At 49.8% G+C, this 13350-nt stretch overlaps 4 protein-coding genes across 4 annotated transcripts; 2 read left to right on the top strand and 2 right to left on the bottom strand.

Moving 5' to 3' along the window:
* Window positions 1-138: 138 nt before the first annotated feature.
* BO85DRAFT_453907 (putative IMP dehydrogenase) lies at window positions 139-2440 on the bottom strand. Its single transcript, XM_025661157.1, has 3 exons — window positions 2137-2440; window positions 1760-2068; window positions 139-1549 (listed from the first exon to the last, which is right to left on the bottom strand). Exons 1-3 carry the CDS (start codon window positions 2321-2323, stop codon window positions 408-410), a joined length of 1638 nt encoding a protein of 545 aa, XP_025510507.1. The 5' UTR covers window positions 2324-2440; the 3' UTR covers window positions 139-407.
* Window positions 2441-4043: 1603 nt separating this feature from the next.
* Window positions 4044-5356, top strand: BO85DRAFT_431302 (oxidoreductase, short-chain dehydrogenase/reductase family; the record flags this gene model as incomplete). Its single annotated transcript, XM_025658331.1, has 7 exons — window positions 4044-4135; window positions 4236-4355; window positions 4412-4612; window positions 4671-4835; window positions 4892-5035; window positions 5093-5247; window positions 5319-5356. Exons 1-7 carry the CDS (start codon window positions 4065-4067, stop codon window positions 5354-5356), a joined length of 894 nt encoding a protein of 297 aa, XP_025510506.1. The 5' UTR covers window positions 4044-4064.
* On the bottom strand, window positions 5335-6187 carry BO85DRAFT_431299 (DUF952 domain-containing protein). The gene is made up of 2 exons (XM_025658330.1): window positions 5745-6187; window positions 5335-5675 (listed from the first exon to the last, which is right to left on the bottom strand). Exons 1-2 carry the CDS (start codon window positions 6027-6029, stop codon window positions 5559-5561), a joined length of 402 nt encoding a protein of 133 aa, XP_025510505.1. The 5' UTR covers window positions 6030-6187; the 3' UTR covers window positions 5335-5558.
* A 1497-nt stretch (window positions 6188-7684) lies between these two features.
* On the top strand, window positions 7685-12969 carry BO85DRAFT_383675 (putative Ras GTPase activating protein; the record flags this gene model as incomplete). Its single annotated transcript, XM_025656524.1, has 3 exons — window positions 7685-11690; window positions 11742-12020; window positions 12080-12969. The coding sequence occupies 3 exons, from the start codon at window positions 7685-7687 to the stop codon at window positions 12967-12969; spliced, it is 5175 nt and encodes a 1724-aa protein (XP_025510504.1).
* Window positions 12970-13350: the final 381 nt, after the last annotated feature.

Raw genomic sequence — 13350 nt, 5'->3', positions numbered from 1 at the left:
GCAGATGGCAGAAGCCGACCTGCAGCGTTTCTGCGGCAAGGCTTACTGCGACCCCGCGTTTTCGGCAACAGACCGCCTCTCACTAGTTACTGACCGTATCTACGAGTGACGGATCTACAACTCTGAAAAAAGGAAAAATTATTGTGACAGATAGATTGGTATTGATGACTGTCATTGGAAGTCTAGGATCATGTATAGAATCATTGAAAAAGGCATAATGCATTGAATAACCCTAACCAAGTCGGTGCGTCACCGCAAGTCGAACTCCTGTTCCCCATGCCCGAGCTTTTGTTTTCGTAACAGCCACATATCATCATGTAACAAAACGTATCAACAGAAAGGCTCTTGATATCAATTAAACAAGAAGGAAATAAGCAAAGAAACTTCGGCACTCAAGCTTTTACCGCTTAAGAGTAGAGCTTCTTGTCGTAGCTGTGGAGACCGTGGACGTTACCCTCGGCCATGGCGCTGGCACTTCTCATCTCGAAGCGGACAGTTCCGTTGTTCACACCCTCGTGGAGAGCCTTGAGACTGGGAACACCGATATCCTGCAGGGAGTGCTGGACACCCGCAACGAGGTAGGGAACGAACTTGGTGACGGAGCCACGATCAAGAACGGAACCAGCGACACCCTGAGCAACCAGGACACCGTCCTTCTCGGAGAAGTAACGGGCAGTACCAGCGTTGCTGGCCTTGCTGTCCTTGGAGCCAGCGCCAGCCTTCTTGTCCTCCATGGCGGCGATACTGCCCATACCACGGTAGGACTTGACAAGCTGACCCTCCTTGCTCATGAAGTACTCGCCAGGAGACTCGGTGGTACCGGCAAGGAGACCTCCCATCATGACAGTGGAGGCACCCATAGCCAGACCCTTGACGATGTGACCAACGTTCTGGACACCACCGTCAGCAATGCAAGGAACACCGAAGCGAGCGGCGAAAGCGGTGACGCTGCGGACAGCAATGGCCTGGGGACGGCCAACAGCCATGACCTCCTGGGTGATGCAAGCACTGCCGCTGCCCATGCCAATTCTCAGGCCATCGACACCAGCAGCAATCAGAGCTGCGGCTTGCTCACGAGTAACAACGTTACCACCGATAACGTCGATCTCGGGGAAGTTCTGCTTGATCCACTTGATCATCTCAATCTGGTACATGCTGTTACCCTGGCTGCTGTCCAGGATAACGATGTCGAGACCAGCATCAACGAGGAGCTTGAGTCTGGTCTTGTCCTGCTCACGGGTACCAATGGCAGCAGCGGCGATGAGCTGCTTGGACTGGGGGAGCTTGGAGGCAAGGGGGTAGTGGAGGTTCTTCATCAAATCGCTGCGGGACAGCAGGGAGACAAGGTGGCCGTTCTCGTCAACAATGGGGAGCTTGCCCTTCTTGGAGGAACGGAGGACCTCGTTAGCCTCGGCGAGGGTGGTGCCAGCGGGGGCAGTGATGAGGTCAGTGGACATGATGGCGGTGACGGAGTCATCAAGGTCGCGGTGGAACTGGATGTCACGGGAAGTGACAATACCAACAAGCTTGGAGCGGAGGGTTCCGTTCTCTGTTCAAACAAATGCTGTTAGAATCAAGTCTGACTCGAACCAGAAAAGAAGAACATGATGTTATGATGAAACACAAGGGTCAGATAAAATCTGTTTCTCTACAGTGCTGCTCTCGCTGCTCCAGTGGAACGAAAGTTATAATAGAAAAGAGGATAATCATCACTGTGAATGGGAAAACTGGAAGGAAGATAATAACAGTAAAAACTTACCAGTAACAGGGAAGCCACCGAAGCCCCACTTGGCCTTCAGCTCCTTGGCCTCGCGGACAGTGGCCTTGGGAGAAAGGACAACGGGGTCGGAGATGAAACCGTTCTCGTATCTCTTGACCTTGCGGACCATCTCGGCCTGCTCCTCAGGAGCGCAGTTGTGGTGGATAACACCCAGACCACCCAGCAGAGCCATGTGGATGGCCATGTTGTGCTCGGTAACGGTATCCATGGGAGAGGACAGAAGGGGAACCTTCAGAGAGACACGCTTGGTGACGGGAGTGTCCAGAGTGACATCGGAGGCAGGGAAGCCTGTGATGGGGCGTATAAGCAACCGAGCACGAACAAGAATCACCAGAAACTCAAGGTGTTCGTCTTACCGATGTATCCGGGCAAGATCAGGAAGTCGTTGTAGGTCAACGCTCCGTGCTTGTCCGAGTCAAGCAGAGTGTCAACGTCCAGACCATCCTGAGTAGTGTAGGTCTTCAGGACCTCCAGGGCCTTGGTGTGGTCCTGGATCTCAGCCTGCATGGCGCGGCCAAGAGAGTCACCGTTGGAGATAGGCATGGTGAAGACTCTACCGGTTCTATCGTAACTCGTCAAAAAGAATGATAAGAGTCAAGAATAGAAAAAATAATCAACAGATCGACGATAGAAACGTTCTGTTGATGGAGAAAGTCTTCCTTTCCCAAAGAAAAGAAAGAAAGAAAAAGGAAGAAAAATCGGAGGAGAAAAAAATTGGCTTTTGACTTCTGCCGCACACGCTAGCGATCCCTGCAGAATTCATGCCGCAACGGGTATGGTTCGCCTTCCCGCTGGCTGTTTGGAGCTGTGATTGGCTGCTAAACGAAATCAGGCCAGGCGGTGAGTGAGGAGGGGGTGACATTGAAAGAACCAAATTATTCCATCCTGACTGATGGTTAATAATAGTTCTGCTGAAAATTTTTGCAGTCCCGCTTATCAATTTTTTTAAGGAACCGTCGCGGGGTTCGGGGTTAAACTTCCCATGGAGTGATGCCTAATCGCTGCTTGCGGCAATTGCAATGACTTGGATACTTAGCAGTACTGTTACTGACTACATAGTAGTCATGTGAGGGGTTGCTTTTCACGATATATTCCATATGAAGTTCCCTCCTCTATCAACTCCGTATTTTCTCTATTTTCCACTTCGCGCATACGCCAAGATGGGGTTAGTGGCTACTAGTCTCGTTGATAAGATAAATAAGATGCCCACGGTCTTGTCTTGAATGCGTGTAACGATACATTGAGCTTGCTGGGGAAGTTGTTGAATCTAACTGGATGATTGCATTGGCGACGCTTTTGGTTCAGATACCATTGCAATCCTCAACAGTAACCTATTGGTTCGTGTGGTACTGCAGACGCTATATGCTCGGACCAGTCTAGTTCTCTCCCCGCAGTGTAGTCCAAGCACCCCGGATTCATGTATGAATCAACATCTAGGTGCACTGGTCAAGGCATGTTAAGGTGTAGCAAGTGTACTTAGATAATGAGTCGGTAGGTGGGGAGTAATGGCTTATCTATTCTTGAATTCTAATAACGATCTTAAACTTGTCCCTTGCTCCTTGTGGTTTCCTCCGCGGGCCCATGGAGCCCTAGAGACGGAACACATATACTGGAGGGCAGATGACGTTCAATTGAGAAGCAAAGACTAATTACAGATGTGTATAACCAGGCGGTCCCAATGATAGTGCTGACTTGCGTTTCGGGAAGTGTCACGGCTATGTCAGTATTTCACCTGATAATTCTGAGGTTGTTGCAGGGCGCAGTGTGACTGTTTCATATATCTTGAGCTGGAAGGTTACACTTAGGGCTCTCCATGTGGCTGATTGGTATTTGCTGCTGCGTCTAATCAATCCTCTGTTGGCATTAGCATTCCCTATCAAATAGGCCTCATTAAACTTTATGCGACGCGAAGGTTTATCAGTCTACTGGTTCTAATTGAGCATGGTCTCTGAACTGTAGCACTAGTCCGGCCAGGCGGCGAGTATAAGCTTGAAATAGAACTTGAAAGTACAGTTGATAAATACTGCTTTAGCGATATACTAAAGACATTCTAATTTTCAATCAAATCGATTCGGCGAATTCTTTGGTGTGCTACGATATAGATCGAGAGGTGAAATGTGGGGATATGGTTCGCGGACTTGGTTACGTAGTACAACTATGACGCCAGGGTGACAGAAGGCAAAGAAAGCCGCCCGACCTATATAGGTAGCGCCAAAGCCATGGATTTCTTACTGTTTGAACAATAACTTCTCCTAGCAATCATATCGCACGACTCATAGTCACAATGGCATCCGCAATGGGAAAAGAAGGCGTTTTCCAGCCGCCACAGGCAGCTCAATCCCAGAATACGCCAGGGTAAGTTCCCCTTCGCGGTCTTTCTCCTCGTAACTTCAATTAGCTTTCCCTCTTTATAAGTATTCTTCAAAGAATCAACGAAGCTAATAGACAATCTCAGGTTAGAGAAGAAAATGGCACCAGCAAGTGAAGCGACCAAGCTGGAATCCAGCGGCACTTTCGTCGAGTATGTCGGTTCTGGCAAATTGAAGGACAAGAAAGCTCTCATCACGGGTGGCGAGTATGTCTCCTATACTGGCTTGATATCGGAGGGCCAAAAAGCTCACATCTTCCTAGTTCCGGCATCGGCCGATCGGTCGCGGTCTTGATGGCTCGCGAAGGGGCCGACGTCACCATTGTCTACCTACCCGAAGAAGAAGAGGATGCTCAGGATACCAAGAAGATGGTTGAGGCCGAGGGCAAATCATGCCACCTCTTCAGCGGAGATTTAAGAAGTCGCGAAACCTGTCGCAAAGCTGTTGAAGAACATATGAACACGTGCGTGGCCTTGTCATGACCAGTCTACCAGCCAAGCTCCGTCTCATACTAAGCCCAGGTATAAAAAACTGAATATTCTCGTCAACAACGCTTCCAAACAGATTATGTGCAAGGATTTCGCGCAAATAGATCTCGACAATGTTACCAGTACCTTCGAGAGCAATATCATTCAGATGTTCGCTATCACGAAATTTGCCCTTCCACATCTATCCAGGGGTGACTCGTCAGTTTCTCCAATTTCCATTGAAACAAGCTGCTTACGGCTAATTTAATCTGCAGCATTATCAATACCACATCCACCGTGGCATTCCGAGGTACAAGCGGTATGGTTGACTATAGTGCGACTAAAGGTGCTATTGTTAGCTTTACAAGATCATTGGCGGCACAGCTGAAGACGAAGGGTATCCGCGTTAATGCAGTGGCGTAAGTTCGAGTGTCCGTGTTGACTGTTAAACCAAATGCTCACTGTTAATTCGGTAGTCCTGGTCCGGTTTATACTCCTATTCAGGTCGATACTCGAGCGCCCGAGCAGATGGAGAACTTCGGCGCCGAATCTTCCATCGGTCGACCTGGTCAACCAAGCGAAGTCGCAACAAGCTTCATTTTCCTGGCTAGTGCAGATGCTGCACTGTTCTGTGAGTAAATCTTCGCCCCCTGGCGACAAAGGCTGCCAACCAACCTCTGACGTTTTCTGACTCTGAAAAAGATGGCCAGGTTTTGCACTGCTATCCTCTAGGGGATTAAACAAAGCTTGAAGCCGGGGACGAATTGTCTATGAAGCCACACAAGGGAAAAAGTACAGTGTCAAGCTCCATGAACGAATGCAGCTCGGCAATCGTTACAGTTCTAAAGTTAGCTCCAGGGCGTCCCCGTGCCTCTAAACCATTTGATGTGAAAATATGTACATGTATGATAGTTCATAGGAGTTGAGTAATTTGTCATGCGATCAATACAACAGCCATGGCTTCGCCTGCAGGAGGGCTTTATCCCAGCCCTCATCATTCTTCCAGATAGCAACAGTCTCTACCTCGTCCTTGCCCAACTTGAGATCATTGTACAGATGCTATCCAGAGTTTCCGATTAGTTCTAAATCCTCTTTTTTGTAACCGTACATGGGGCTGAGACAACATACCGGGAACAAGCCCTCTTTCGGTCGCGGTCCGCAGACTGTCCCGTCAGGATTCTCCCACCGGACCTGGCCGGCTATGCCCTCATAGGGAATCCGGAGCACGTAGACCAGCGGCTCGTCTTTAAAGAACATCTTGAGGGTATTCGGTACTTGGAATGCTGTAGAGAGGTGTACGAAGCCCGATTTCTCATCCAGCTCGCTAACCGGCAGCCGATCGGGGAGAGGTTCCCGTACCGGAGACGTCGACGGAATCAGCTTGTAGACGTAGAGGGGCTCGGCGTCTGCCATTTTCCTCTTTTTTTCCCAATGATGTAATTTCCCGTTAGGACTTGTAGAAGGGGTTATAAAGGATTTAATGGTAGTTGATTGTGTTGTAGGTCTGTATCCTAGTCATATAGGTAGGCGATATATCGACGCTAGTAAGTGGGTGGTGGGACTGGTCATCCTTGACCCCTCCATGAGTTGTTCGTCGATCGCGTCGGACTCTTTGTCCTCCAAGACTCCCGTGACCGTGGTGTGTAGTATCCGAGCTTTCTTCAACCACACGGAATCTGTCTACTTTTCTTCAATGATTCGTGGGTTATTATGTAGATGGTTTGTCATCTGCTGCAAATTTACTGAAGGGGGTAAAAAATAATTTTTTGATCCTGGCGTTTTGACCAAGTCCCCGCATGTGTTTCCGATAAGATAGTAGTAGTAGTACGACGGGCTAGATGTTGGTCATTATATATTAACGTTAGTACTAGCGGGACTGAGGGTTTGGCCACGTCTGATAATAGAACCATTTGAAAATTCATATGGATAACTTGATATCATACTTCATACATGGAATAGATTGATGAAGAATTAAGGCAGATATTGGGCGCACATAATCTTCACAAGATTAAACCGTCTTCAGGTGTACATGCAGCCTCCAGAGTACTAGTTCCGTGGACTTGCGACATCTTCTATGTACTTACTCAGCGGGAGTAATAAGATGATCTCTGCATATGTTTGTGCAACGAGGAACTTGTCTGTCTCCTATTTCAATCATTCAGACACATTCAAGCTAGTAACCACAATTTTAGCCACAGAGATCTGTGGCTGAGATAGAGATCGACGTCACTGGACCAGGTATCGTAGAGTAACAGTCACATGCCCGTGCACGCCATACCAAATCGGGAGATTTGTTTTTGCCCTTGCTGGGGGGCTGGGGATCGTTCCTGCCTCCGATTTACTTGGTAGCTGAACCCCCCGCTTTAGCGCTGACGACCCTCTTTCACTCTCCCTCTCTTGTTTATTTCTGTTGCTGCAGCATCCATCGTCTTCTGTGTTCAAGTTTCAATCCATCTGCACGCAATTCGGGCTATCGAAAACCTGCCCGCCGGTTGCGATCCCTCAATTCACTCGACTCTTCCGACAATCTCGGTGTTCCTCGTGCCCGTCTTGTCTTATCTCTCCCATTTCTGATCCTTGCCTTATCAGGCCATTTCAGGCACAAGCCCTGCCGTTTCTACATCAACCGATTCTTCCCGGCCCAATTCTTTCCGTTACCACAGGGTTATGCCGCCTCTCCCTTGGATGAACATTCCATCCCAGTGATATCCCACGCAACCGCACGACTCTGGTCGGTTTGCTGCTTCGGTCCGGGAGGCAGGTATGCGGCCAATTGAAGTAGAGTCTCTTCCATCTCCATTGGTTATCGCATTCTTTCTCTCAAATCGGCACCCGTGATGTCAAGCAATTTAGCATCGTCCCGACGCACACAGACGGATTTGCCAAACCAAACATCCAATCCACTGCGCCATGGATCAACCGCTTCCACGAGCTCGTCGATATACACCGTCTCATCAAGTTCATTTGCTCCCAGTCGCACGAGCACCGTCTCCTCCACCGCGTCATCTGGGTCCCTACCCGGCCATAGACGGGGCAAGAGTGAGGTAAACACACCAATCTCCGAAGCAATGGCTGGAGGCGCTTCCGAGGGGAAAAGCTGGGCCAGTGCGGGCGCGACCTATGAGAACATCCGCCGCTCATTGCGACCACTTTCCCAAGCCCCCAACTCGTCTCCTGTAGCTGCCAAGCAAGCAGCATTTCGTCATTCTCGAAGCCAGACTGTCGACAATCCTCAATACTGGAAGGAAAATCGCCCACAGACCCCCGAATCACGTCCTGCGCAGCCTCAGGATGTTGACACATTAAAGGAGAAGCCCTCATACATCGATCAAAGCCCCACGAAAACTGGTTCGCCGCATGCTGTCTCACCTCATGCCAAGTCACAAGTCAAAGCGCACCATGCACATAGTTTGTCCAACCCACCGCCGTTCACCCATACCTTGTCGGCCCCCGAGCTAGAGACGTTCCAAAAATCGTCAACCGGCCACCTGCGGACCCTCTCAAAGTTTGCGAAATCGGGTGAGACCGAAGAATTTGCGCTTGACAGTTATGGGGCATCTGTGGTGGGATTACAGGGACGACGACGCCTAAAGCGCGCTGATACAGTGACCGGAAACAATAGCCCCATAGCACGAAAGAAACCGGCAGCATCAGCATGGACGGCTGGGAGCTGGATGGACAAGCAGCGTCAGTTCCTCCAGGCTTACGAGTATCTTTGCCATATCGGAGAAGCAAAGGAATGGATCGAAGAAGTTATTCAGAAACAGATCCCGCCGATTGTTCAGCTGGAAGAAGGCCTGCGTGACGGAGTAACGCTGGCTGAGGTGGTACAAGCTATGTACCCAAACCGAACCTTTCGAATCTTCAGACACCCGCGACTTCAGTACCGTCACTCTGACAACATCGCACTGTTTTTCCGGTTCTTAGATGAAGTCGAGTTGCCAGAGCTGTTCCGGTTCGAGCTTATTGATCTTTACGAAAAGAAAAACCTCCCGAAGGTCATTCACTGCGTCCACGCCTTGTCATGGCTGATGTTCAAGAAAGGCCTCGTCGATTTCCGGATGGGGAATTTGGTGGGCCAACTGGAGTTCGAACATCATGAACTCGAGCAAACACAAAAAGGCCTCGACAAGGCGGGCGTCAGCATGCCTAGTTTCTCAGGGATGGCTGCCAACTTTGGAGCGGAACCAGAGCCAGAACCGGAGCCTGAGCCGGAATCCGAGGAAGATCGCATTCACCGTGAATTACATGAAAGCGAAGCCTCGATCGTTGATTTCCAAGCTCAGCTTAAAGGAGCGATGCTGCGACTGAAGCTTGGCAACTTGATGAACGATCTATGGGATTTCGAACCGTTTTTGGTAGAACTGCAGTCCAGGATACGCGGAGACTGGGCTCGACAAATTGTTCAATACCGAATGGATATGCGAAAATTCGCTGTTCAATTACAAGCGATCTGCCGAGCTTTTCTGGTCCGACAGCGGCAGAGAGGTGATAAGGAAAATTACCAGGCCCAGGAAATTGATGTACTGCGGCTGCAGACCCTGATCCGGGGAGCCAAGGCAAGGGCTCAAGTGGACCGTGTTCGAAGTTGTATGCGTAAAGAGGAATCGGGCATCAAATTGATTCAGGCAGCACTACGAGGCGCATTGCAACGACAGAAAGTGTACGATCTTTGCGAGGGCACAAGAGGTGCGGAGGAGGATGTTCAACTGCTGCAGGCTGCTATCCGGGGTGCTCTGCAGCGCAAGCAACTCGCAGCGCAATATGAAGAAACTCACTCGGCTGAGACAGACGTAACTGAGCTCCAAGCCCTTATCCGAGGTGCGCTTCAACGCAGTCAGCTGGCAAAGCAGTACGATGCAGTGCAGTCTGTGGAACCTGACGTGGTCGAGCTCCAGGCCCAAATCCGTGGTGTCCTTCAGCGCAATCGGCTTGCAGAACAATATGAAGCAACACGAGCGAGAGAGGAAGATGTGACAGTGCTTCAAGCTTTGATCCGGGGTGCCTCTGTCCGTCAGCAGATGAGCACACAGAACGAGGCCATGAATGCGACGACAGCAAGCAGCACGTCTCTGCAAGGAATCATTCGAGGAATGCTGACCCGGAAAGGTATCGAAGAGACAAAATCGTTGCTCTTGCAGGAAGTACCTTCAATTACCTTTGTTCAAGCAGGCGCGCGGGCCCTTGCAGCCAGAAAATTCCTATCGCAGCAAGCAGAAGCGCTCGCAAAGACAGCAAATGAGTGCGCCTCTCTCCAGTCAATTGTTCGCGGTAACGCTCTTCGAGCCGAGCTTGACCGTCTTCGACAAGATCTAAGCGAGCATGTGCCATCCGTCATCGACATCCAAAGCATCTCCCGAGCAAATGCTGTACGATCCTTCCTGAACTCTCAACGCGAGTCTCTCGAGGAAGAGGAGACGTCCATTTTGACCCTGCAGTCTATGGCTCGGGCAGTCATACTCAGGAGAAGGCTCGAAGCAGATGCGCAAGCTCTACAGCAGGAAGCACCGGTCATAACCAATCTTCAAGCTCTTATCCGCGCCGCAATTCTCCGCATCGACGTGGGCGGCATCTTGGAGGAGCTCGATGACTGCGAGTATGAAATTAGCCAATTCCAAGCACAGATAAGAGCCATGCTTGTTCGGGTTGACGTTGGCCAGACTCTTGCAGATCTGGCAGCTGCCGAAGACGTCGTTATGGACCTTCAGTCACACATCCGTGGACATCTTGTTCGTTCCAGATTCGAAGAGAAACGCCGCCATTACCGTGAAAACATGGATAAGGTGATTAAGGCGCAAAGCTACATCCGCGGTCGAATTCAGGGTCAAGCCTACAAGAGCCTCACAAGTGGAAAGAACCCGCCTGTAGGAACTGTCAAGGGCTTTGTGCACCTGTTGAATGATAGCGAGTTTGATTTCGACGAGGAAATTGAGTTTGAGCGAACACGGAAACTGGTTGTCCAACAGGTCCGACAGAACGAACTGGCAGAGCAATACATCGGCCAGCTCGATATCAAGATTGCGCTCCTGGTCAGGAACAAGATCACGCTTGATGAAGTCGTAAAACACCAGAAGCATTTTGGTGGCCACGTTGGAAGCCTTCTTCCGAACCGGGAGATTTCTTCCAAGGATCCTTTTGACCTGAAAGCTCTGAATAAGACATCTAGAAGAAAGCTAGAGCAGTACCAGGTTTTGTTCTTCCTTCTTCAAACCCAGTCGCAATATTTGGCGCGGTTGTTCCGACGCCTGCGTGAGCTCAACACGCCCGAGAAGGAGTATGATCGGATAAGGCATCTGATGATGGGTCTCTTTGGATACTCGCAGAAGAGACGTGAAGAGTACTACCTCATCAAGCTTCTTGCACGTTCCGCCAGGGAAGAAATCGAAAGCTTCGACTCGCTCCATGAATATCTGCGGTGCAATTCTTTCTGGAGTAAACTTTTCGCATCCTACATCAAGTCCCCACGGGATCGAAAGTTTATGCGTGATATTCTTGGAACTGTTGTGAGGGAGAATGTGGTTGAGAACCCAGAGTTGGACTTGGAGAGCGATCCCATACAGATTTATCGCTCGGCCATCAACAACGAAGAGCTCCGGACCGGCAAGCGGAGCCGACGCCGACTGGACATCCCAAGAGAAGAGGCAATCAGAGATCCAGAAACGAGAGCGACGTTCATTCAGCATCTTCAAGACCTCCGCGATATTGCTGACCAATTCTTTTCTGCTTTTGAGGAATTACTGTACAGGATGCCCTTTGGTATTCGGTACATCGCGAAACAGATGTACGAGAGCCTTCTCGCTCGATTCCCCAAGGAGAACCCCGGCTTCATCCTCCAGACAGCGGGCCATTGGGTGTGGAGAAACTACTTCCAGCCTGCAATGGTCGAGCCCGAGAAGTATGGTGTGATAGACCGTGGCTTGACCCAGGAACAAAAGCGCAATCTTTCAGAGATCTCGAAGGTGATCGCGCAGGTAGCATCCGGTCGACTTTTCGGCGCAGAGAATGTCTATCTCCAGCCGCTAAATAGCTATATCGGAGATTCTATCCAGCGGCTTGGTCAGATCTGGGGTGACAGTGAGTATTTCATAACTTATAATCTTTGGGATGATGCTGACCTTTTCGTAGTGGTCTCCGTTCAGGACGCTGAAAGCTATTTCGACATCGACGAATTCAACGACCTTTATGCTAAGACAAAGCCTACTTTGTATATCAAAATGTCTGATATCTTCTCTATCCATCAGCTTATCGCCAGCGAAATCCATTACATCTGCCAGAACCCGGATGATATCCTGAAGGAGGTCATTCGCGACCTGGGTAACGTCAAATCCAACGAGAGTGAGCTAATGAGCGTCAACTCCTCTGAGATCAATCTCACCTTGAACCCCAAGCTGGCACAAGTTGAAGGTAAGCCCGAGCACTTTCACCACTCACAAATATGCCTGGAGACTGACATTTCAAATTAGACCCAGAAGCGGATGTGAAGGCTTTGTTCATGGAAACCAAGAGATGCATCCTCTACATTATTCGCGTCCAAACAGGCGCCAATCTGATGGACATCATGGTTAAGCCACCCACCGAAGAGGACGAAGCCAAATGGATGACGCTGGTTCGTGACGAGTTGAGTGCAAACAACACACGACGGAGCCCTTACTCGGAAGCCACCACCATGGTAGACCTTGCCTCTATGAGTTACACGGAGTTGAAGCAAACGGCGCTGGAAAACATTCTTCAACTCGAACAAACCGGTAAAATCCGGCGCGACAATTACTACCAGGATCTTCTGAATGCGATTGCCATCGATATCCGCACAAAGCATCGCCGGAGAATCCAGCGAGAGCGGGAATTGGACAGCGCTCGGATGACGCTTGCTCGCCTCAACGACCAAGCTATTTGGCTGGATCAACAACTCAAGACATACAACGACTACATCGAGCAGGCCATGGTGACCTTGCAGAACAAGAAGGGAAAGAAGCGGTTCCTTATGCCCTTCACCAAGCAGTGGGATCACCAACGAGAACTACAGAAGTCCGGCAAGGTCTTCAAGTTTGGATCCTACAAGTACTCGGCCCGCAATCTGGCGGACCGGGGTGTTCTCGTTCACTGGAAGGGATACACTGAACGACAGTGGGATCGGGTCGACCTTACCATCTCGAGTAACGAAGTCGGAGTTTTCACCATTGATGGAAGCAGTGGACCGATGATGATCCCGGGAGCCAACGCGCAGGTTCCGTTGGACGACCTACTACAAGCCCAGTTCAATAACATGCAGTTCCTGGACTTCTTCGATGGGCACTTACGAGTCAACGTCAATCTTTTCTTGCATCTGATAATGAGAAAATTCTATAATGAGTGATGGAGCGGTTTGATGCTGGATCATGATCTTATTCCGTCTATTACGTTTCATGTGTTGATGTTTTCTTCTGTTTATGTTTTTGTTGTCTGCATTTCTTTGAGATATCCCTTCCTCTTGCTATCATGTTGACGATGAAAAGGAGCTCATCTGGAAAGATGCCTGGAGTGGGCATGGTGGAGATGAGCCTTCGAACTCTTATCCCTACTGAATATGTTTTCCTGTATCCCTCTGGTTTGCTATGCAAGGTGTCTTTGGATGCTTGAGCGCAACCACCCGCATGTTATGTATGTATGGCCTAAGCCTGCCTCGACGATGATTGAATGAATACCATAAGTGTACGTATCCTTAAAGTGAGAGCCTTTGTAGTAGCCGGTAGTAAGA

Source organism: Aspergillus piperis, assembly GCF_003184755.1.
Source record: "Aspergillus piperis CBS 112811 unplaced genomic scaffold BO85scaffold_30, whole genome shotgun sequence".
Classification (NCBI taxonomy): Eukaryota; Fungi; Ascomycota; class Eurotiomycetes; order Eurotiales; family Aspergillaceae; genus Aspergillus; species Aspergillus piperis.
This window is presented reverse-complemented; position numbering and strand designations above follow the sequence as displayed.